Genomic DNA, 22,195 nt, shown 5'->3' on the forward strand with positions numbered 1-22,195 from the left:
ATTTGTATGGTGGTCTAATTAATTGCATGCATGAGAGAGAGGGTGTGAAGTTCTTGTTGTGTAGATTTCAGCTGCACCAAAATGGATTAAGCTGCATCCTCAACTTCTGATACTCGCAAGTGCACGAACCGTTGGTAGTATAGCATATGTAAGTGCGAGGTCGATTCCACAGGGATTGGTGATTGAATGATCCAATTTAGTTTCCCTACACAAAATAGAAACAAAAACAAAGAACATAAAACAAGGAAGAAAGAAATAAGTAACTCAAGCAAATAAGTTCCCAAGTTCAATTTAGATTAATGGATTGATTCTAGCTAAAGTATGATTAAGCCATGGTGTGTGGTCATAACCTTGTGTTCCTAATTCCCTAATTTGATCATTTGTTGTCTAACCTAAAATTAAGCATTAGGAACCCATTAAGCATAGAAGAACATTTTAAACAACCAAGCATGTATCTAATCCCTGTTGTCGAATGTCCATACATACTCTTCCTATTCATAGTTCAATTCGAATTAAAGCATGGTGTATACTCTTAATTCAAACCAAGATAGCTAACATGCAAGCCTAAATGGTGATCAATCATTCAAACTAGCATATTAACTTATAAGCATAATGAATAAGAACAAAAACCATAATTGAAACTTGGAAACTAATTAAACTTGAATACTTAAGAAAGAATGTACATTACAAGAAAAATAAATTACAACTAAGAAAACATTAAAGAAAGCTAGAATTGAGAACTAGAAAGGAAAACTAAGAGAATTTGAGGGAGAGAAGGGAAGGGAGCTCTAGAGAAGTGTTTGAGAGCTCCCCCCTTGGGGTGTGTTTACAAGCTTAGAGAACTTCCCTATTTATAGGCCTAGGGGAAGTGAAAATCTGAATTCAATATGGCTAATGCATACAACACTTGTTTTATAAAATCTAAAATGGTTGATGCACTTGTATTAGAAAATCTAAATTGGGTGATGCACTTGTATTAGAAAATCTTGAATTGGTTGATGCACTTCACCAATAGATCCCACCAGCAGCCCTAGCTCATCTTCATGTCACCATGACCAAGCTTCCAACCAGAAATGATAGCTCATACCTAGCTCACCATGACCAAGCATCCAACCAGCACATGCTGAGGTCAGCATGACCAGCAACTTCAAGGGCTTACAACTTGGGCTTCTCTTAATCAAATTAGGACTTTAAGCACTCGAAATTGAAGTTCAGAATGTCTTCTGTCCAGCCATATGTTATTTGGGCCAATCCAAGGTCGGAGGAAGAAGTTAAGGCCGAAACAAATTGCTAACTCATTTTCCGCGCTGATAAGATCCATCCTGAGCATGGTTCTGTGTTTGCTAGGTAACGGACTCCAGATTTATCCAATGGGGCTGAATTTTGGATATGTTATAGTACACACCAATTGGAACAACGTTCATGAAGAATGTGGCCTCATTCGAGCTATGTAGGTTGTTGAAACAAAGCTTGCAATATGACCTACGGAACTGGACCGGCAGGGGGCTGTAGCCAAAATGAGTTTGTCTTTAAGCTCTTCATCCATTCATCCAAATTAGGCCTTAACATGCTTGAATTGCATGAATTATGCTCTCTAAAGCCATCATTATTACCTAAAGCTCAATGAACTGAAAGATAAACACAAAAAGGATTAAAAGCACAAGTTTAACTCAAAAACATAACCAAATCATAAGCTAGAAGGGTACAAAATGATATACAATTATGAACCGATCAGTTCTCTCTTTCTTCAAGTGCATTAGGTAATAGTTTGTGAGTTGTCAAAGCTAAATGGGTAGGAAAGTGAATAGCTTTTAGGACTAACGACATTTTATTTCATTGAGGTTTAGGTGCCATATCAAAATGCACCATGAAGTTTCAATTTCATCAATTTGATACCCAACGTTTTTAAATTTGACCAAATTACGACTTCTATCAACTTCACCGTTAGATTGTTTGTTAAATTGGTGACGTGGCAAGTGTGGTACCCACTTTGATGATAATGTGTAAAAAAAAACTATAAAATATTTGTTAAAATATTATAAAATTAATTTTTTTTATAAAAGAAAAACCCAACATCAACAATTTGTCACCGACCCACTCTCTTATCTTCCTCTCTCTCCCATAGTCGACCCACCCCATATCTCTTCTCTCTTTGAGCCCACAACAATGGTGTCACTACTGTCTTTCTTCTTCGTCTTCTTCACCTTCACGAACCTCTGCAACTCCCAACAACCCACCACTGAAGACTACCTCTAGCTCCCACTTCTCCACAAGCAACCCTTCTTTTCCCCTTCACAAGCCCTCTCCTACAACACCTACCACATCTCCATCCTCCATGCTCGCCGCCATGATATCAAACCCCTCGTCATTTCCAGCGCCTCCACAGACTCCGGCCAGAACTTCGTTGATCTCCTCCTCAGAACCCCACCCTAGAGCCTCTTTCTTGTCGCAGATACACGCAATGGTCTGGTGTGGCTCACCTGCACCAACTGCTCGAATCACGACCCCGGTTCGACTTTCCTTGCCCGCCACTCCTCCATGTTGACGTGAGTCTCCTAATTAATCAAGGAGATTTATTTCCTTGATTAATTAAGGGATTTACTTTCCCATTCCATTTAGTTGACAAATCTGTGTATAATTATGAGATACTTTCCTAATTCCTGATTAAATCTCATTCCTTGTAAAGCACTCTGTAAACTCATATATATACCTCCTTATGGAGAAGAATAAATATCTTAACATATTGAAAACCCGTATTCATATTGTAGCATGGTATCAGAGCAATCGATCCTATGTTGTCTCTAAATCCTCGTATCGAATTTCTTGAAACCCAAATCCCTCGTATCGAATTCCTTGAAACACGAACCCGTATCCTCGTATCCTGAATCCCGAAACCCTAAACACGAATCCGAACCCTAAACACATATCCGAATCCCTAAACAGTTTTTTTTCCCTCGTATTCTTCAATCCTTCCGCTGCCATGTATATTGTTTCCAAACCCACCGACTCCACTTCCTCATCCCCCCAAATTGTTACTATTCAGAGTGACAACGCTCCGTTTCCTACCGGCATCACCTTGACAGAGACCAATTATGCCTTATGGTCTCAGGTCATGGAGTTACGTATTGCTAGCCGCGAAAAATTGGGGTACCTCACCGGCGACACTTCGTGGCCCTCTAAGGTCTCCTCCACTTACAGCCAATGGTGTACGGAGAACTTTAGGGTCAAAGGGTGACTCATCGACTCCATGTCTCCAGACTTGATGAGTCGGTTCATCTGTTTTAGTACCGCCAAAGAAATCTGGGATTCCGTGAAGAAAACCTACTTTGATGGGGGGGGATGAAACTTTTCTGTTTGATCTCAACAAACGGGCGTTCACCATTAAACAGAATGGTGCTCCTGTCCACAAATACTACAGCTAGCTGTAGACCATCTTTCAGGAGATTGATCATCGCACTCCGAATTGCATGCACTGTGACGCCGACGTCACTGAGCGCCAGACTGAACTGGATCGTCTTCTTGTTCACCTTTTCCTTGCCGGGCTCGATCCTCAGTTTGATCAAGTCCGGGGGGAGATCCTGCGCAAAGACCCCAAATTATACCTTGACCAAACTTTTGCATATGTATGTCGCGAAGCTCAACAACGACTAACCTTGGCCAGTACTCTAGACACTGCGGTTCTGGCCACTCAACGCCCGAGGGGCCCTCCGCCCTCTACCGGTGACGCTTCTCAGACTCAGACCACAAGCTCTCGTCCGGAGACCAAATGCACTCATTGTGGTGGGAGCAAACATACTCGTGCTCGCTGTTATGAACTAATTGGGTACCCGGATTGGTGGGACCACTCCAAAGCTCCTCGCAGGAATAAGAGCAACTCCCTCCACACATCTTCCGTCACGGATTCTGTAAGTCCTGCTGCTCCACCTGCACCAGCTCCTACCTCTGCCTCTGTAGCCACATCAGGTACCCACGGTTATGTTTTGCATAGTTCCTCAAAGAAACACACATGGGTCATTGACATCGGAGCCACTGATCACATGACCTTTGATCCGGGACAAATTATCTCTCATACACTGTCTTCTCAATCGGTGGTGTCTAATGCCAATGGTACCCCCTCCCCAGTGATTGGGGAGGGTTCCCTCTCTCTCTCTGACTCCCTCACTTTGGATTATGTGTTGATTGTTCCATCCTTACATCATAATCTCTTGTCTGTTGCCCAAATTACTACGGCTTTGAATTACACCGTAACTTTTTGGCCTACTCATTGTGTTTTTTAGGACATTCTCAGCAGCAAGATGATTGGTTGTGGTACTAGGAGGGGCAAACTATATTATTTGGACCTGGCATCTGACAGTGAAGCCAGCCTCAGTCAAGCTTACAAAATTGGGGGGACGAGTGTTGAGAAGAAAACTTCCGAAGTACGGTTATGGCATTGCCGTCTTGGACATGCTTCGTTTGGATATTTATAGAAGCTATTTCCTTCATTATTTTCAAATTTAGAGAGTTCTAGTTTTAAGTGTGACATTTGTGAACTGGCCAAGAGCCATCGTGTTCCCTTTCCCTTAAGTTCCAATAAAAGTTTAATTCCTTTTTCCCTTGTTCATTCTGATGTTTGGGGCCCTTATAAAATTACCACTCTCGGGGGAGCTAGATGGTTTGTCACGTTTATTGATGATTGCACACGCATGACCTGGGTTTCTCTTCTCAAAACTAAAGGGGAAGTTAGTTCCAAGTTTCAACAGTTTTATCACATGGTGGAGACACAATTTCATACCCAAATTCAGGTTCTTCGATCTGACAATGGTGGAGAATTTCTCAACCATGATCTTAATGAGTTCTTCCAAGCTCACGGTATCATCCATCAACGCTCATGCCCTTCCACTCCTCAATAGAATAGTGTGGCTGAATGAAAGAATAGACACTTACTGGAAGTAGTTCGTGCATCCCTCTCTGGTGCAAATATGCCTCAGTCTTTTTGGGGCGAGGCCGTACTCTCTGCGGCTTATCTTATCAATCGGATTCCTTCTAGTATCCTCCAATTCCGAACCCCCCTTCAAACACTCCAACACCATAGCCAAATACCTCCCACCCAAAACCTGGAACCCCGCATATTTGGTTGTGTGGTCTTTGTCCACTTACATGATCACCAACGCAGCAAATTAGATCCCTGTGCTGACAAGTGTGTGTTCATTGGGTATGCACCTCATCAGAAAGGTTACTGGTGTTATCATCCTCCAAGTCAGAAAGTGTGTGTTCATTGGGTATACTTCTATGGATGTTGCGTTCCGGGAACAAGAGAGCTATTTTTCGGATGCACATGAGGATCCTTCTCAAATTTCTGAATTTTTTACTTCAGCAGTTTTTCCAGATTCGTTCCAGACTCAGAACGACCAGTCGCAGACCTCTAGCGACCGGTCGCAGACCTCTAGCGACCGGTCGCCCGACGAAAACGACCGGTCGCCAGGTGCTAACGACCGGTCGAAAATGACTCTGCCCAAAAACGACCGGTCGCCAGATGCGAGCGACCGGTCGCATGTCTCTAACGACCGGTCGCCCCGCACGCCAACCTGAAAGCGACCGGTCGCATGTCTCTAACTATCGGTCGCCCCGCACGCCAACGACTCTGCCCACGCACGTTGCAACGCACGCCTACGACTCTGCCTGACACCGACCGGTCGCCTGACCCTCACGATCGGTCGCTCCCCCCAGTTTTTTCTGAAATTGTTCCGCTTCAGTCCGATTCCAGCCATCACACTCAGGAGGAGAGAATTGAAGAGTTTGTGCCTGCTTCGAAGAATTCTTTAGCTCCAGCACCACACCAATCATCTGCTGAGGACGTCATTCAGGTAACTTCTCTACCTGAAACTAATAACATTAATGAAATAACTGATTGCATTTCAGAAGGCGCAGAGCCTACATATCAGATTCCAAAAAGGAACAATCGTGTAAACCCCCAATTCACTATGAAGCAGATCTTAATGCAAAAGGGAAATATCCTATCAACAATTATGTATCCCTCACCAGATTATTTGCGTCACGGGTACACTTTGTGAAACAATTAGCTGACATACCTATTCCCAACAGTGTAACTGAAGCACTAGAAGATCCAAAATGGAAAGAAGCCATGAATGAAGAAATGCGAGCTCTCCAGAAGAATGACACATGGGAACTCGTGCCATTACCTCATGGAAAGAAGATAGTGGGATGCAGGTGGATCTAAGAAGACAGTGGGATGCAGGTGGATCTATACTGTGAAACTCAAGGCAGATGGATCTATTGAAAGATATAAAGCTAGATTGGTGGCAAAGGGATACACACAGAGATATGGGATAGACTACCAAGAAACCTTTGCCCCAGTAGCCAAGATCAAAACTATCAGAGTCCTCCTGTCTCTAGCAGCAAATCTTGATTGGCCATTACATCAGTTTGATGTAAAGAATGCATTCTTACCTGGAGACCTGGAAGAAGAAGTATATATGGATTTACCACCAGGATGTAACTTCACTCGTGACAAGGGGAATCAAGTTTGCAAGCTCAAAAAGTCATTGTATGGATTAAAGCAGTCTCCCAGGGCATGGTTTGGTAGATTCACTAAATCCATAAAGTTTTTTTGGATATACACAGAGTAATTCGGATCATACTTTTTTCTTGAAGCGTGATGGAAAGAAGCTTACCGCACTGATTGTTTATGTGGATGACATAGTTGTGACCGGAAACGACATAGGAGAGCAATTGAAACTGCAGAAGTATTTGTCTCAGGAATTTGAGATGAAGGATTTAGGTGATCTGAAGTACTTTCTTGGAATTGAAGTAGCAAGGTCCGCAAATGGTATATTTCTGTCACAGAGGAAGTATGTATTGGATCTACTTGCTGAAACAGGATTGCTTGGATGTAAACCTGCTGACGCACCAATCGAGATGAATCACAAATTGTGTGAAGGTATGGATCAAGAACCAACCAATAAGGAACAGTACCAACGCCTTGTTGGAAGGTTAATATATTTAGCCCACACAAGACCAGATATTGCATATGCTGTGAGTGTGGTTAGTCAGTTTATGCATTCACCCAGTGTGTCTCATAGGAATGCAGTTGATCGAATCTTAAGGTATTTAAAGTTAGCCCCTGGAAAAGGATTAATGTTCTCAAAGAATAGAGATCTTGAAGTTGTGGGATATACAGATGCTGATTGGGCTGGATCCATTACTGACAGACGCTCTACTTCAGGTTACTTCACCTTCGTGGGAGGTAATCTAGTCACTTGGCGGAGTAAAAAATAAAATGTGGTTTCTCGGTCTAGTGCAGAAGCAAAGTATCGAGGAATGGCTCATGGAGTTTGTGAATTGCTATGGATCAGAAGACTCTTGACAGAATTGGGTTTCAAGCCAGAAAAGCCAATGGAGTTGCATTGTGACAACAAGTCAGCTATTGATATTGCCCATAATCCAGTTCAACATGATCGAACCAAACATGTTGAGGTGGATAGACATTTTATCAAAGAAAAAATTGAGAAGAAGATCATCCGCCTACCATTCGTAAAATCAGAAGATCAATTAGCTGATATCTTAACCAAAGTTGTTTGTAGCAGGGTGTTTTATGACTCACTTACCAAGTTGGGCATTGGTGACGTATATGCACCAACTTGAGGAGGAGTGTTGACGTGAGTCTCCTAATTAATCAAGGAGATTTATTTCCTTGATTAATTAAGGGATTTACTTTCCCATTCCATTTAGTTGACAAATCTGTGTATAATTAGGAGATACTTTCCTAATCCCTGATTAAATCTCATTCCTTGTAAAGCACTCTGTAAACTCATATATATACCTCCTTATGGAGAAGAATAAATATTTGAACATATTGAAAACCCGTATTCATATTGTAGCACTCCACATTCTCACCCTACCATTGCTACGATTCTGCATGCACACACGTCTCCCAACACAGCTCGAGTATGTAAAACCGCACCTGGCTCCAGAGCCTGTGTCGTTATGAATATTCTTACTCCGACGGGTCCCTAACAGTAGGGTTCTTCTCCAAAGAAACGACGACTTTGAAAACTAGCTTCGGGAGACAAACCGAACTGACAAACCAGTAGATATGGGGGTGGGTCAGCAATGGGAGAGAGGGGCAAAGAGGGAGAGAAAGGTCGATGTTGAATAAGAGCATTTTTTTGTAGTTTTGGTCTCGAGACAAAACGGGCAGAAACTCAAGCCCTCATATTTCTACATATTTTGTCTCATGATAAATTTGGCAGAAATTTGAGCCCTTACATTTCTGCATATTTGGTCTCGAGACAAAACTGGCAGAAATTTGACTTAGTGTGGGCTCTTGGGCTTAGATGATTAAATTCGAATTTTCGTTTTAAAATTCGAAAATCAGATTAAACTTATCCTTTTACAGCTTATCTAGATGTTTTTAAATAGCCAACCCTATTATAGAAGTAGGCACTGAATTATCACCCACTATTTGAGATAGAAAGAACAAATATAGTTTGCCAGAGTTCAAAATCCAAGTGCATGGATTTTGAATTATTGATAGTTGTATCGTGGGGACCAGTGGCGGATGCAGGAATGACCACTTATGGGGTCATAGTGTAAACTACCAAATAATTTTTTAAGATGAAAAAAATATTGAAAATGAAACGATAGTACTTTCACTCATAATTAATGTCAAAAATAATATTACAAGTTACAATTGTCCACGACGAGGTTTCATTTATTTGAATTGAGGCTTAGGGTTTAGAAATTAGAACTTACTTGAATTGAATTGTAAACTTTCACAAAAATAGTGGCGGCAACGGGAATGGCTGGTGGTGAACGGCAGCTAGCACCCTTGGTGGCGGTGGCAAGGGAGGAGATGGTGGTAGAGGTCTTGGGGAGATTGGGGTTAGGGAGGAGAAATATGAAAATTTGGAGTTTGGAGGGTCTGTTTGCTGTTAATTAAGAAGTTGCAGCCCGTTTTTATTTTATTTTTATAAAAGTCCTAGACCAAAACGACGTCGTTTTGGCTAGATCTTTTTAAAAAAATTGCATTGCCCAAAACGACGTCGTTTTGCAAGGCAGTTTTTAAAAATAAAAAAATTGAAAAGAACCCCAGCCACCGAAGCTTCTTCTTCTCCATGGGGTCATTTCCATGGCTTCCAAGGGCAAAAACCAGTCCCTAACACTAAACTCCAGATCTGCCATGGGGTCGTCTGACCCCATTGACCCCATGGTGGATCCGCCTCTGGTGGGGACAGACACTCGAAGAACTACAAGGCATGGGTGTAAGGCCGAAATTCTGTCTGTGGACATTGCATTTGCAAGCCTCTATCAGTTAGTTTACTTCGTTTTCTTATTTTATATGCACATTATAATTTTTTTCATTTATAATTTGATTCGTATTACACTTCTCTTGGAATAATTTAAGCTGTATTTAAAATATGTTATCAAATATTCTTTAAATTGATTGTTCTCTAACAATTACAGACAAAATTTTAATGGAACAATCAAGCAATGTGAACTCTGGAAAATCCTCTAATACCAAGAAACTAGAAAAGTTCTAAGAGAGAGACTTCAAACGATGGCAACATAAAATGTTATTTTATCTAACAACATTAAATCTGGCACACATTGTGACTGAAGATGCTCCTAAGTTAAAAGGAGATGCAATACCTGCAGAAAAACTGAGTGCAATAGATGCTTGGAAGCATAGCGAGTTTCTATGTAGAAATTATATCTTGAAAGCTCTTGATGATACATTGTATGATGTGTATGCAGTGTCTAAAACTGCCAAAGAACTTTGAGAATCCTTGGAAAGAAAATATAAAACTGAAGGCGCATGTTCTAAGAAATTTGTTGTAGGTAAATTCTTGGACTCCAAAATGGTAGATTCCAAAGCCGTTGTCATTCAAGTAGAGGATCTTCATAAAATTATACATGATATAATTGTAAAAGGCATGAAGATCAATGAGTCATTTCATGTCACCTCTTTGGAAAGATTTCAAATGCTATCTCAAACATAAGAGAAAGGAGATGACAATGGAGGATCTAATTGTAAGGTTGAGAATAGAGGAAGATAAAATAAATAGTGAGAAGGCTGGAGTGGTTTTAATGGAAGCCAAAACAAACATTATGGAAGGCAATTCTTTGAACCCAAAAGGAAACTCTCAGAAGTCTAAGAAGTTTAACAAGAATTTTCATAGAGCAAAAGGCAAAGACTTTAAACGAATCAAAGGAAGTTGATGGGTCTGTGGTAAAGCTGGACACTAGGCACATGAGTGTCATCATAGAAGGGACCATGAATCCTGCAAACTTCAACCCTAGCAACAGAAACCAGAATCAGATCAATGTCACTGAAGATATGCTTGCTGCTGTAGTGTTTGAAACCAATGTGGTTTCAGATACTAGTGACTGGTGGATTGACACAGGAGCAACCAGATACATCTGTGGTAATAAAAACTCGTTTTCTACTTATCAACAGGTTGAAGATGCAGAAAAATTGTTCATGGAAAATGCTTCTGAGTCTGCTTTAGTTGGAAGGGGGAGTGTGGTTATGAAATTTACTTATGGGAAGGAATTAATTCTCCTTAATGTGCTGCATATTCTAGAAATTAGGAAAAACTTAGTTTCTTGACCAATCTTGAGCAAAAAAGGATTCAAACTTGTATTTGAGTCAGACAAATTTGTTTTTACCAAAGGGGGAATGTTCGTTGGGAAGGGATATCTTGCTGAAGGATTGTTCAAACTCAATGTACTTGCTAATTCATTCAATAATAATATAAATAAGGCTCCTGCTTACTTTGTTGATTATTCTAATATTTGGCACGCTCGATTAGGACATGTGAATTGTAGGGCATTGCCCAAAATGGTTAACTTAGGTTTGATTCCTAAATGTGATATAAGTGTTGGTGTTAAGTGTGAAATATGCACTGAATCTAAGTTTGCTAGTCAAACATTCAAATATGCACATGGAAGGTCTAATGAAGTGCTTGGTTTAGTTCATAACGACTTATGTGATTTTAGATCAACTCCTACATGTGGAGATACAAATTATTACATGACATTCGTAGATGATTGCAGTAATTTTTGCTATGTGTATGTACTTCACAGCAAAGATGAAGCTTTGAATGTGTTTAAGACATATAAAGCTAAGGTTGAGAATCAGCTCAACAAGAAAATAAAGATTTTAAGATCAGATAGAGGAGGAGAGTATTAGTATTCTACTTTTTCTGAATTTTGTGCTTTTCATGGCATTATTAACAAAACAACCGCTCCTTATATGCCGCAACAAAATAGTGTTGTGGAGAGGAACAACTGTACATTCAAGAATACGATAAATGCCACGCTAAATAGCTCAGGGCTTCCTGTTTCCTTCTTTTCGGCCAAGGTGGCCGTTGGAAGGAACTTTTGGTCCTTCTTCTCTTGGATTGCGTAGGCGTGCCACCACCAAGCCACTGATTGGCTTGAATGGAAAGAGTTGGATTGTTATGTTCGCGCTTTTGACTTCTAACCAGCCTATTGATTTGCCAAGCGAGGAACCTCCTCTTGGCCTAGGTCCTTTCACTTCCTCGGGGTCGAGGATGGTTAGGTTTTGTATGGGTATTTTAGTATATTTTGAGATTTTAATGATAATGATGCAAATTAAATTAAAAGATGCGATTGAACTTAAAACATGAATTAAAGTGCAATAAAGTAAATCAAAGCAATAGATAAACGTAAATTAAACGAAGAACGAAATAAGAACGATATAAATAATAAAGACAATAAAATAAAGCAATCTGAAATTAAATTAAACTTAAAGAGAATTCGATAACAATTAAAAATAAAACGATAAGCTTGAATCTTAAAACAAGGTAAAGGAAAATGCAAGAAATTAAACTTACACTAACGAAAGTGAAAAACTGATCTAGTCTACTTGCTTGGAAAATTAAAACCTAGTCTAGGGATAGAAAATTGAAAGACAAAAAGTAGGTTTTTGTGTCTGATGTCGGGGTCTTTCGCTCTTTGTCTGATGTAGTTTATATAGGGGCATTTGTTAGCCCATGGGCTGGCCATTAAATGGCCAAAGGTCAACTTCGTTCAAAATCTTTCCTTGTGTGGCTTCCTAAATTCACGGGATTGATTCGAATGGGATCATTGGATTGCAAATCTGATCACTTGATTCTCTCCTCCTTAGGAATGTTCCAGGTTGACATCACTCTCTTTGATTGGTTTCCTTGAATGGATCTCGTCACGTGTGTGAACACATCCGGAGGTTTTGGGCCTACTTCTGTGGGTCGGGCTCGACATCTGGTGGCTTGGGCTTAACATCTGGTGAGACGATGTGGCTTCCGAAGTCTCTAATTTTGATTGAACATAATCCACCGATGTTGGGTGGCTTGGAATTCCAATGAATCTATCCAAGAAACTTGGCCAAGGTCTACATGACTCCTTAGTTTTCAATATTAATATATGTATATATATATATATATATGACAAAATAATTATACGTTAAGAAGTCAATATTACCATATATATATATAGGGTTCATAGGCCACTAAGTTGGCCTTCATTCATGTCTCCAATCTACCAGGCTGTAATGCCTCCCCAACATTCAACATATATTTGCATGGATGCCCAGACTATGGGCAATCAAGTCTTGTTGGCCAAATAGCCATTTGGTTGTAAATATGACTTTTGATATTTCAATATCACTTCTTTTTGTAAGAATACTATTTAATACGTCCGATCTCAAGTCATGAATCCAAAACAACTTTTTGACCACTCCAGCTCACTTTGGATTGTCAAACACACACCCCATATATATATATATATATATATATATGGTTGAATGAATTTAGGTTCACAATGGTTGAATCCTTTACTGTCTACATATGTAGACTGTTATTCCCAAGTCCCTTCAAGCCAATCCTCATGTTATGGTCTTATGAAGTTGCTTGATGTACTGCATTTTGTGCAGGTTCTCAAGGGTCATATAGCTCTCGGGAATGCCCGATTTCCTAATGGAACCAATGGTATTCATTCTTTTGTCTTTTTATTTCTTTCACATTTAAATGAGATGTTTCATGTGTAGTTTTCTAAATTTGTCTGAACTGAAATACATTTAAATCTGCTTACTTTTTACAGGTCATGCACTTGACATTCTTGCTCGAGTTCCTTTGTGGAAGAGTGGTCTTGATTATCGACATGGCACTGGTCATGGGATTGGGTCTTATCTAAATGTTCATGAAGGTATATAGGAACTACAACTGCTCATCCTTCATCTCTAATGTATAGTTTAATCTGAGCTAATGAATGAATTTTCATTTCTTCCTTCCATTTGTACTGGTTGAGCAGGACCACATTTAATTAGTTTCAGACCGCATGCTCGAAATGTCCCACTGCAAGCTTCCATGACTGTAACAGATGGTTAGTATCACCATGTACATATTTTTTTTTTGTTACACTTGTATAATGACTTTTTCAAACTCAACAAAGCAGTAATCCCTCATACTAGAGGATAGCCATTTGGGTCATCCTTTTTCTTTTGTTTTTTGGACTCTATCTAAACTTTATCTTATCTTGTAGCTCATGCATTGTGTTTTCAGACAAACACTGGGTAGACCTTGCCTTTCTTGTTTCCTTTAGAATCTGTGCTAGTGTTCTTGGTTTTTGAACTTATTGCTCTTTATGCATAGCTCTTTGAGTCAACAACTTTATTACTCATGCATTTTTAGGGCATGCTTGATCTATAAATTGTTTCGGGTAGTCATGACTGTAAATTATTAGGAGGAGCTTCTTGAATGGGACTATTTGACTTGTAGTTACCATTTACAGTGACTGACTGTAAAACTGCACTTTTCAGAACCTGGATATTACGAGGATGGGAATTTTGGAATAAGATTGGAGAACGTGCTTATAATCAACGAAGCTGATACAAAATTCAACTTTGGTGACAAGGGTTACTTGCAATTTGAGCACATAACATGGGTAAGCTTGTTGTTCTCTATCGAATAGCTAAATTAGCTTGCAATTGGAGCGCATAATATAGCTACGTTAGCTTGAAGTGATTGCCATTGTGGTTGTTTCTGAATGGGGCCTTGTAGTTCACAATGACAGTATCTGTCTTGCCCTGTTTTTAATGCTTAATTTGTTAGTTGTGTTCTTGATGCTGCGCACACTGCCCGGCATTTACGATTATAACAACCCTTTTCCTAGACCCACTTGATCTTTTCAACTTGATATTGTTTAAGCAAATTTTCCAGAGAGAGATTGAAGGTTGAGCTAATCCCTCTGTATTTGATGTTTCATAATCTGTCCAGGCACCATATCAGAGAAAGTTGATCGACTTGAGTCTTTTAGCACCTGAAGAGTTGGAATGGCTCAACACCTACCATTCGAAATGCAGGGATATTCTGGCCCCATACGTGGATGAATCTGAGAAGGCATGGCTGAAGAAAGCCACTGAACCCTTAAGTGCGTGAGAGCTTGTGAGCTTTCTAAATGTGCATATCGACTCGAAAATGAATAAAAATTGCACACTGTATGTAGTCTCAAGATCAGCAGTCACTAGGGTTTTATGATTTTCAAGATTTAATTAGTAACTTGCTACCGTCGTTGTTTTTTAACATAAAAGTATTCAATAATGCATTCCTACTTTACATTGCTGAATTTCTCTGGAATATAATGAGAGAACATTCAAAACTGAATGTTTATTATTTGCAGAAATGGAAAAGAAAAAAAAAAGAACATTTACTAGATGAATTATTCAATCTACGACAGGACACCATTAGTGCGGCGGCACACCATTGATTAAGTAATTATTGGGTGTGAAGGTCCACATTGCCATATGGTGTCACTGATCAATAACATATGAATTTGGAATCATCGTTGTCACCACTACCACCCCAAACTTGCTAGGCATGTTCAGTAAATTGTGTTGAACCTATAGGAACTCTCGGATTATTAATCGGAGGTTGTGGACCTCACGGGGGATTGGAATGACCAATATAGAAATTTAATCGCTTATTTAACTTCGGGTCTTTTCATACCATTCCACCTGTCAGAATTGTTGAAAATGGGCCTAGGAACCTTCTTAAGTTACGTACATGCACTTTTAAGGCCGGGGATCAGGGTTTTGATTAAATATTTGTAATTGAGCTATTTTATTAATTAAATGTTTTAATTGCTTAAATAGATACTAGGGTTTTATTGAACCCGCAGGAAGGACCCTCGAAGGGTCAGGCTAGCTCGGACGGCCAGTTAGTGGACTTTTGTTTTATAAATGAATTTTATGTAGTAAAAGTTTTATTAATTCATCATGAATGAATTACTTATGGCTTTTACTTTCCAAGCATAAAGTTTGATTTCAAATGTTTTTATAAAATTTTGTTTATGATTAAGTGTGAATGGCTTGGAAGGTAGAAAAGGAAATGATAACATGATTTAAGGATTGAGTGAGAAATAGTTTTATAAATTTTCCAGAAAAGGTTTTTAAACCATAATTACATATAATGTAGGTATATTAAAATTAATGTAGGTATATTGGATGTCGTATAATGTAGGTAATTTACCTACACATATTTTCTTAGTAGGTATATTATTCAAATGGTAGGTATATTGGATGAGATATAATACCTAAATCCTAATCGTAAGTACATTAAAATTAATGTAGGTATATTGGATGTCGTATAATGTAGGTATATTGGAATATATAATTATGTACACTTTTTATAAATTAAAAATAGGTACACTATTCATACTAGGTAAATTATATTTTTCATAAAACAAACAATAAAAAGTTATTAGTTATTTTTCATAGAACAAGTAATAGGTACATTATTTTTTCAACATAATTAGTATGTACAGTATTATTCATAAAAAATTATAAAGTAGATTATTAGTCATGTATAATTCATAAAAAGAAAATAACATAAACATTTTTATTAAACAAACCGATTACCTAAATCTGTATTTATTGTTAAATTTAAAAAAATGTTTCCAAATTAATTTCTACATCCATTACAACCATTTGGAGATCTTTCCAAATTCAATGTCTGTCATTATATACAATCCAATTAAAAACTGTTTCCATATTGATTCCTACATTAATATACAAAATGCAATAATGGCTTAGTTGAGGGTATTTTTGGAATCTGAAAAGTACAATAAATCAGATTTTATGCTTAATTAGGTAACTTGCTGAGTTGGATCATAGTCATGGGTTTTTACTTATACAAATTGGGTATTATTTATAGGAACAAAAAGTGAAGAGTTATAGTTACGGCAAATTGAATTTGAAGGATGTAAGCCAAATTTACTATATGCATGTTCCATTGAGTTTATTGTTCCAAATAGATTGGCTTTTGGACTTGCTTTTGTGGTTGGCACTTGTTTCATTTTCAGTGTACTAGAATTAAAAGTCAGCAGCTCTTGGTTTCCAATAGTAGCACCCATTGAAACATCTTATCATAGTAATCAATCATTTTGGTGTTTCTATGTACTAAAATGTATAGAAGTATAAAGGGATAAAGCTGACTTTAAAAAATTAGCGGGTAAAAATTCTTTGTCTGTTGTTGTTGTTCTTGCATCATATGGCATAATCAACTAATGGTGATGGTGAAGAAAGGTAACTTTGTTCCATTTTTATTTCTCCGTTGCCAATAAAATTGTTTGTATGAGGATCGGAAAAGGTGAATAGGGGAGAAGTTTTAGGTGAAAAGAGCTTTGACTTACAAATTAGAGGTCTCAAGTTCGAACTATCTTGGTAGTGTGTGTGTGTGTAAGAATACTCACTCCCTCTTCCTAACTCTGGAAAGGGAGAAGCTCTAGGTGAAAGAGGACAAAAAAATATGCTAAATTTTTGTCTTCTTGTTTTGACAAGACTAACCCCATATTCTCCTTTGGAATCCGTAACGAATCTTGTACATGTGGCGGATTACTGTGTTGTGCGAGAGAGGGGAGAGAGAAGAAAAATGTGCTCCAGCCCATTGGGCCACTACACTTCCGTTTTAACTCCAATTCAGGTCAACTATGTGTCTACATACTCGAGAGCTTAAGCTCTATGCAATGGAGCGAAAAGAGAAAAAAATTCAAAACTAGTCCCAAACAAAATGTGAACCCTAACCCACTTAAAAACCCTAGGAGCAAAACCATCAAATCATGTTAAAATTTCGAAAATAAAATTTATAATTTGGGATGGGATGTTACATGTTTATAGAATTATGATCAATTTTAATTTTGTCTTTAATTTATCATAGTAGCTGTAGCATTTATTTGTGAGATGAAAAATAATCCTTTGAGCAATTTCAACAGGTTCGTCGTCATTTAATTAAAAATTTGATTTCTTTTCCTCGTCACTTAAAGAACTGCGGCTGGGGAGAGTAAAATTTTGCTCTTCATATTATTACGTAGGTGAGAAAATACTATTTAAACACTAAAATTTGCTTCTATTCAATCATATACTCTTAAATTTCGACAAAGGTTGGGCTGTACTAGTCCTACACGAAAGAACCAAAAAAAAAAGAAGAGAGAAGTTCGAGCTAATGGTTATATTTTGAGGACTGAATTAAAACAAAAGGATAAAGTATGATCACTAGCTTTTAGAAACATATCATTCATTGGGTCGGCTTGAATATGATGGTGTTGCTTTCAGATTGGAAATATTGATTCATCTGTATGGAGTAAGATAAGTTTTTTAAGAAAAAATATATATAAAATAATGGGTTGGTAAACCTGTAACAAGAGTACAGAACATAAATTAACAACAACCATAACACGCTAACCAAACCAGTCATCAACTTGTGCAGTACGAATTATTTTTTCACTTAATTTGCATAGAATCAAGAGAGACACATTATTGGATCCATCAAAATAATATTACTGTAGATAATAAAAACAACAAGTGTGACGCATCACGGAAGCATAAGGGTAATAATATTATAAGGATATTAAGAAATAAAGATAATTAAGAAATAAGAAGATTGCCTTTTGGTTTCCTACAAAAAGCTAAGGATATTCTAGGGTTTTTATCTTCTTCTTTTTTATCAAAGGAATATTCTAGGGTTTGTGTAAAGCGACCAAAAGAAATCAAGTAATAATCCAGTCCAAATCCAAATGCGAGCTGGATATGTAGTAATGAGCCCTTCTATAGTTTTAGACCGTCAGAGGGTTTCTTATTAGTCAAATTGAGGTTTTGGGTCCTTCCGTTCTATACCCTCTCCTCCTTTTCCGGCACCCATCACCATTACCACATGGTTAGCACATAACACTTTCAACATTATGTTCATTTGAGTCATTATTCATAGTTACAATAATTTTATATTAAAATTTACCAAACCGTTTTGACACTGTTTTTTATACTAACAACACTTTAAGAATATTATTTACCAAATATGAAACAGCTTTACTTTACAGTAGGTTATTTTCAAAGCACAATATAATCAATTTTTTTTTTAGAAAGTGATAACAATCCTAAATTGGACCAAAGTAGGGAGGAGGCATAATAATCTTGTCAGGTCCCATATGTCTTCTCAATGCATTATGCCTTCTCAATTAATTAAGTAATTTGGAGAAACGTAAAACGAAAGGCATCAAAGTGGACCGTGCTTAAAACCATGACTGTTGTTGATTTTTTCCATATTAAATTGAACATATTTTCTTCGTTCTTTTCTACACCACCTAATTTGTCTGATTAATGACTACTATTATGAACTGGTTGTCTAATTTGAATGTGTTTGTGTTTATCCAAATGATCAAAGCCTACTTGACTTGGTATACTCAAGACAAATTTCGAAGATCAAATTCACTTTCGTAATTATTAATTATTTCAGTGTAACATCACTTTCTGGAGAAATAAAATATTAGTAAAATGATGCATCAGTGATACTGATATTAGCAATTAAGTTGCATCAAATTATAATTGTGGAGGGCCCACCCATGAAACAAAGAAAAGTAGCTTAACAGGATATTATAAATAATTTTACAAGATGTAGAGACTTATCCAATTGCTCCAGGCTCCTCCAGGCTCCATCGCTTATTCAGTTGTCTGTCTGTGTGGGTCTCACAAAACTACATTATAGCGGGAGCATTTTTGCTCACCACTTTAACTATAGGTGTACCCTAATCACTCTCCTCAATATTTGACACGTGTCCATAAGTGTAATCATGATTCCATAAATACAAAGCAAAAGTTAACTATGGTTATATTTATGGACACGTGTCAAGCATTGAGGATGGTGGTGAGGATACACCTATAGTTAAAGTGGTGAGCAAAAAAGCACACATTACAACGGGTCCATGAACCATAGGACAAAAGAAAATTTCTTTACATATTCATTTTGGCAATGGAATATATGCTACGTGAGTGAGTGGGTGTATCTGCTCAAGCTTACAAGAAACTCTTCCCGGACTTTACCATCTCATGTCATGCTCACGCTTACCAGAAACTCTTCCCGGACTTTTGTTGTATTTGCTACAAAGCTACAAAATGCTGATATTGAAGAAAAGAACAATTCTTCCTCACCAGAAACAAGAGTACAGAACATAAATTAACGACAACCATAACACGCTAACCAAACCAGTCATCAACTTGTGCAGTACGAATTATTTTTTCACTCCATTTGCATAGAATCAAGAGAGACACATTATTGGATCCATCGAAATAATATTACTGTAGATAATAAAAACAACAAGTGTGACGCATCACGGAAGCACATGTAAAGGGAAATCGAACGATAATTCCAAAATAACAAGGCCGAAATCCATCAATGATCTATAATCCACCAGTAAATAGAGAAAAGTCTCTGAATTTTATTAATAATATGAATAAACTGATAAATACAACATCATGAGTTGGCTTCAATAGAAAACCAAAGAAACACTAAAATCATAGAAAACCTAAGTTCCAGAATATTCCTTAAACTTAACTAAAATATAATAAAATATACTTACTCTTGAAATATAAAATATAATATAATATAAATCTTGCAACAATCCATAGTGCTTCAAACTTGCAAAAGCAATCCGAAAATTTCAATGATACGTCTTCCTTCTTTTCCTAGCACCATAATTGATACTTAATCGAAATTTTCCTCTCTTACATGATTTCCTTCCAACTTCGAGCCACTTTATTTATTTAATATTTCCCACTAGAATTAACCCATATCTCATCCTCCATCACAAGCATAATTAATGCTCATTTAGTTTTACTTGCCACTTCAGACAGTGCATTATATGAAGAACCACCTTGGCTCAAAGCTTTGGCTGCACTCAGTTTTAGCTCGTTGACCTTACCCCTTATTGCAAAACCATCTTCCTCCACCATTATCTTTCTCACCATTCTCTTTATCTCCTCCCTTTCAACCACTCCCTTCCATGGAGGAACTTTAGACCTCAAGGCCACGCCAAGCTCATCACTCAACAACGTGGCGTTCATCCTCTGCTCTGCGTAGAGAGGCCACACGATCATCGGCACTCCATTGATGATGCTCTCTAGGGTTGAATTCCAGCCGCAGTGTGAGAAAAACCCTCCTATTGATGGATGGCTTAAGATGTCCACTTGGGGAGCCCAAATAGGAACAACCAACCCAATCTCTCGGGTTCGGGTCAAGAACCCTTCGGGCAAATAGCTCGATGGGTCATCATCTCCTTGTCCTGATGAAGTAAGGTATTGAGTGTCAATGTTCATGAAAATATGAGCATATAAAATAGTTGATGATATATTTACAAAATTAGAGATGACCTAAAGTGAAAAAAGCAGCATCTGCGCATTTTGAGGTGGGTGGTCGAACAACCCAAATGAATCTTTGTTGGCTCAGCTCCAAACCCCACGCCATCTCTGTCATTTGCTCGTAGGACAAAGTTCCCGCACTGCCTAATGACACAAATATCACAGATTCACTGGGTTGCTTGTCTAGCCAATTAAACAAGTGTCCGTCCCTTAAACCGGTTGGACCGGGTGATTGGACCGCTCTCGTCAAAGGTCCAATAGGATAAACCGGCACCTTAAGCACTCCACCCAAGAGGCTCTCATCTTTGAATGCATCCAATATTTTGGGCTGCAAATCCTTCCAGATATTGAGCAAAATTCCATCACTCCTTGGCATTTCACCCCCAATCCGTACGTATTCCAAATACTGTTGGTCGGCCCGGTTCAGCATCGGGTCACACACTTCTTCAGGCTGAACCAGACTGCAACCCGGGATCCTCAGCGGTTCAATCTGATCCACGTACTCTCCTTCCACTTCCTTATCAAGAATTGGCACGTAGACAGTCAATGCTAAGAACCATGCATTGCTAGCAATGTAAACGTACTTGGGAACCCCAAGCTCGTCGCCAATGGGGAGAGATTCAGTGCCAAAGAGGTCCACGATAAGGATGGTGGGACGAGGAGAGTCCTTGGCCAGAATTGCCGACCGAAAAGCAGGTCGTATTTCTCGCATCATGACTGAGAGTTTCGTAACGACACTGGCGTCGGGGTGAAGGAGGCCGGAAATTTCCGGCAGTGGGAGTTCAATGATGTCACAGAATTTCTGGCTCGTGGCTGCCTTGAGGAGCTCGGATTCGACCTTGGAAGTATTCGACTGCACAACGAAGATGGTTACGGTGACGTTGTGGTGGTTGACAAGTCGTTTTGCGAGCTCAATGACAGGGATGAGATGGCCCATGCCAGGGCTGCAGAGGATGGCAGCATGTGGCTTTGAGATCATGGTGATCGTATATGTCACTGAAAGAGGAGGCAGATATGTGTCCAAGAACAAATAGAGCAATGGCTTAGACTTTTGCTTTTTGAGGGAAAGTGTAGCTTATGCTGGGCTTTAAGTAGTGGAAGGGACTTACAATTTCGAGTATCAATTTATTTAAATTTATTTTATAAATTGGCAATATATCAGATATTGTAATTAAATTAAATCAATAAACGATGATGAGCTAGTAATGAAGATGATGAATGAATAGAACTAAATGATTTTTAATTTTTTTTTTTTTTTTGGTAAGGGGAAGTAGATGATAATCTAATTAAGAATGATAATTGATAGCAATCTTGATATAATATTCATGTGAATTATTAAAAAGGAGCAAAGATGATGATTAGTGTCAAATAAATTGCAAAACTTGGAACTTGGCAGATGGCGAGATTTTTCGGCAAGGACGTTCTGGAGCCAAATTTGGGGACGGCAAAGAAAGCGACTAGTCTCTAAAGAATATGGCAATAGATCCATTTCACCACGATAATTAAAAT

General features: G+C 38.4%; 2 protein-coding genes and 1 pseudogene across 2 annotated transcripts; 2 read left to right on the top strand and 1 right to left on the bottom strand.

Moving 5' to 3' along the window:
* The first annotated feature begins 9,476 nt into the window (after positions 1-9,476).
* Positions 9,477-10,221, top strand: LOC148292424 (uncharacterized; annotated as a pseudogene).
* A 2,622-nt stretch (positions 10,222-12,843) lies between these two features.
* Positions 12,844-14,628, top strand: LOC110750343 (aminopeptidase P1-like). Its single transcript, XM_021950652.2, has 5 exons — positions 12,844-12,992; positions 13,105-13,209; positions 13,315-13,386; positions 13,823-13,947; positions 14,280-14,628. The coding sequence occupies exons 1-5, from the start codon at positions 12,905-12,907 to the stop codon at positions 14,439-14,441; spliced, it is 552 nt and encodes a 183-aa protein (XP_021806344.2). The 5' UTR covers positions 12,844-12,904; the 3' UTR covers positions 14,442-14,628.
* A 5,171-nt stretch (positions 14,629-19,799) lies between these two features.
* On the bottom strand, positions 19,800-21,735 carry LOC110750320 (anthocyanidin 3-O-glucosyltransferase 5-like). The gene is made up of 2 exons (XM_021950623.2): positions 20,699-21,735; positions 19,800-20,610 (listed from the first exon to the last, which is right to left on the bottom strand). Exons 1-2 carry the CDS (start codon positions 21,663-21,665, stop codon positions 20,153-20,155), a joined length of 1,425 nt encoding a protein of 474 aa, XP_021806315.1. The 5' UTR covers positions 21,666-21,735; the 3' UTR covers positions 19,800-20,152.
* Positions 21,736-22,195: the final 460 nt, after the last annotated feature.

This window comes from Prunus avium, chromosome 8, assembly GCF_965620075.1.
Source record: "Prunus avium chromosome 8, drPruAviu1.hap1.1, whole genome shotgun sequence".
Taxonomy (NCBI): Eukaryota; Viridiplantae; Streptophyta; class Magnoliopsida; order Rosales; family Rosaceae; genus Prunus; species Prunus avium.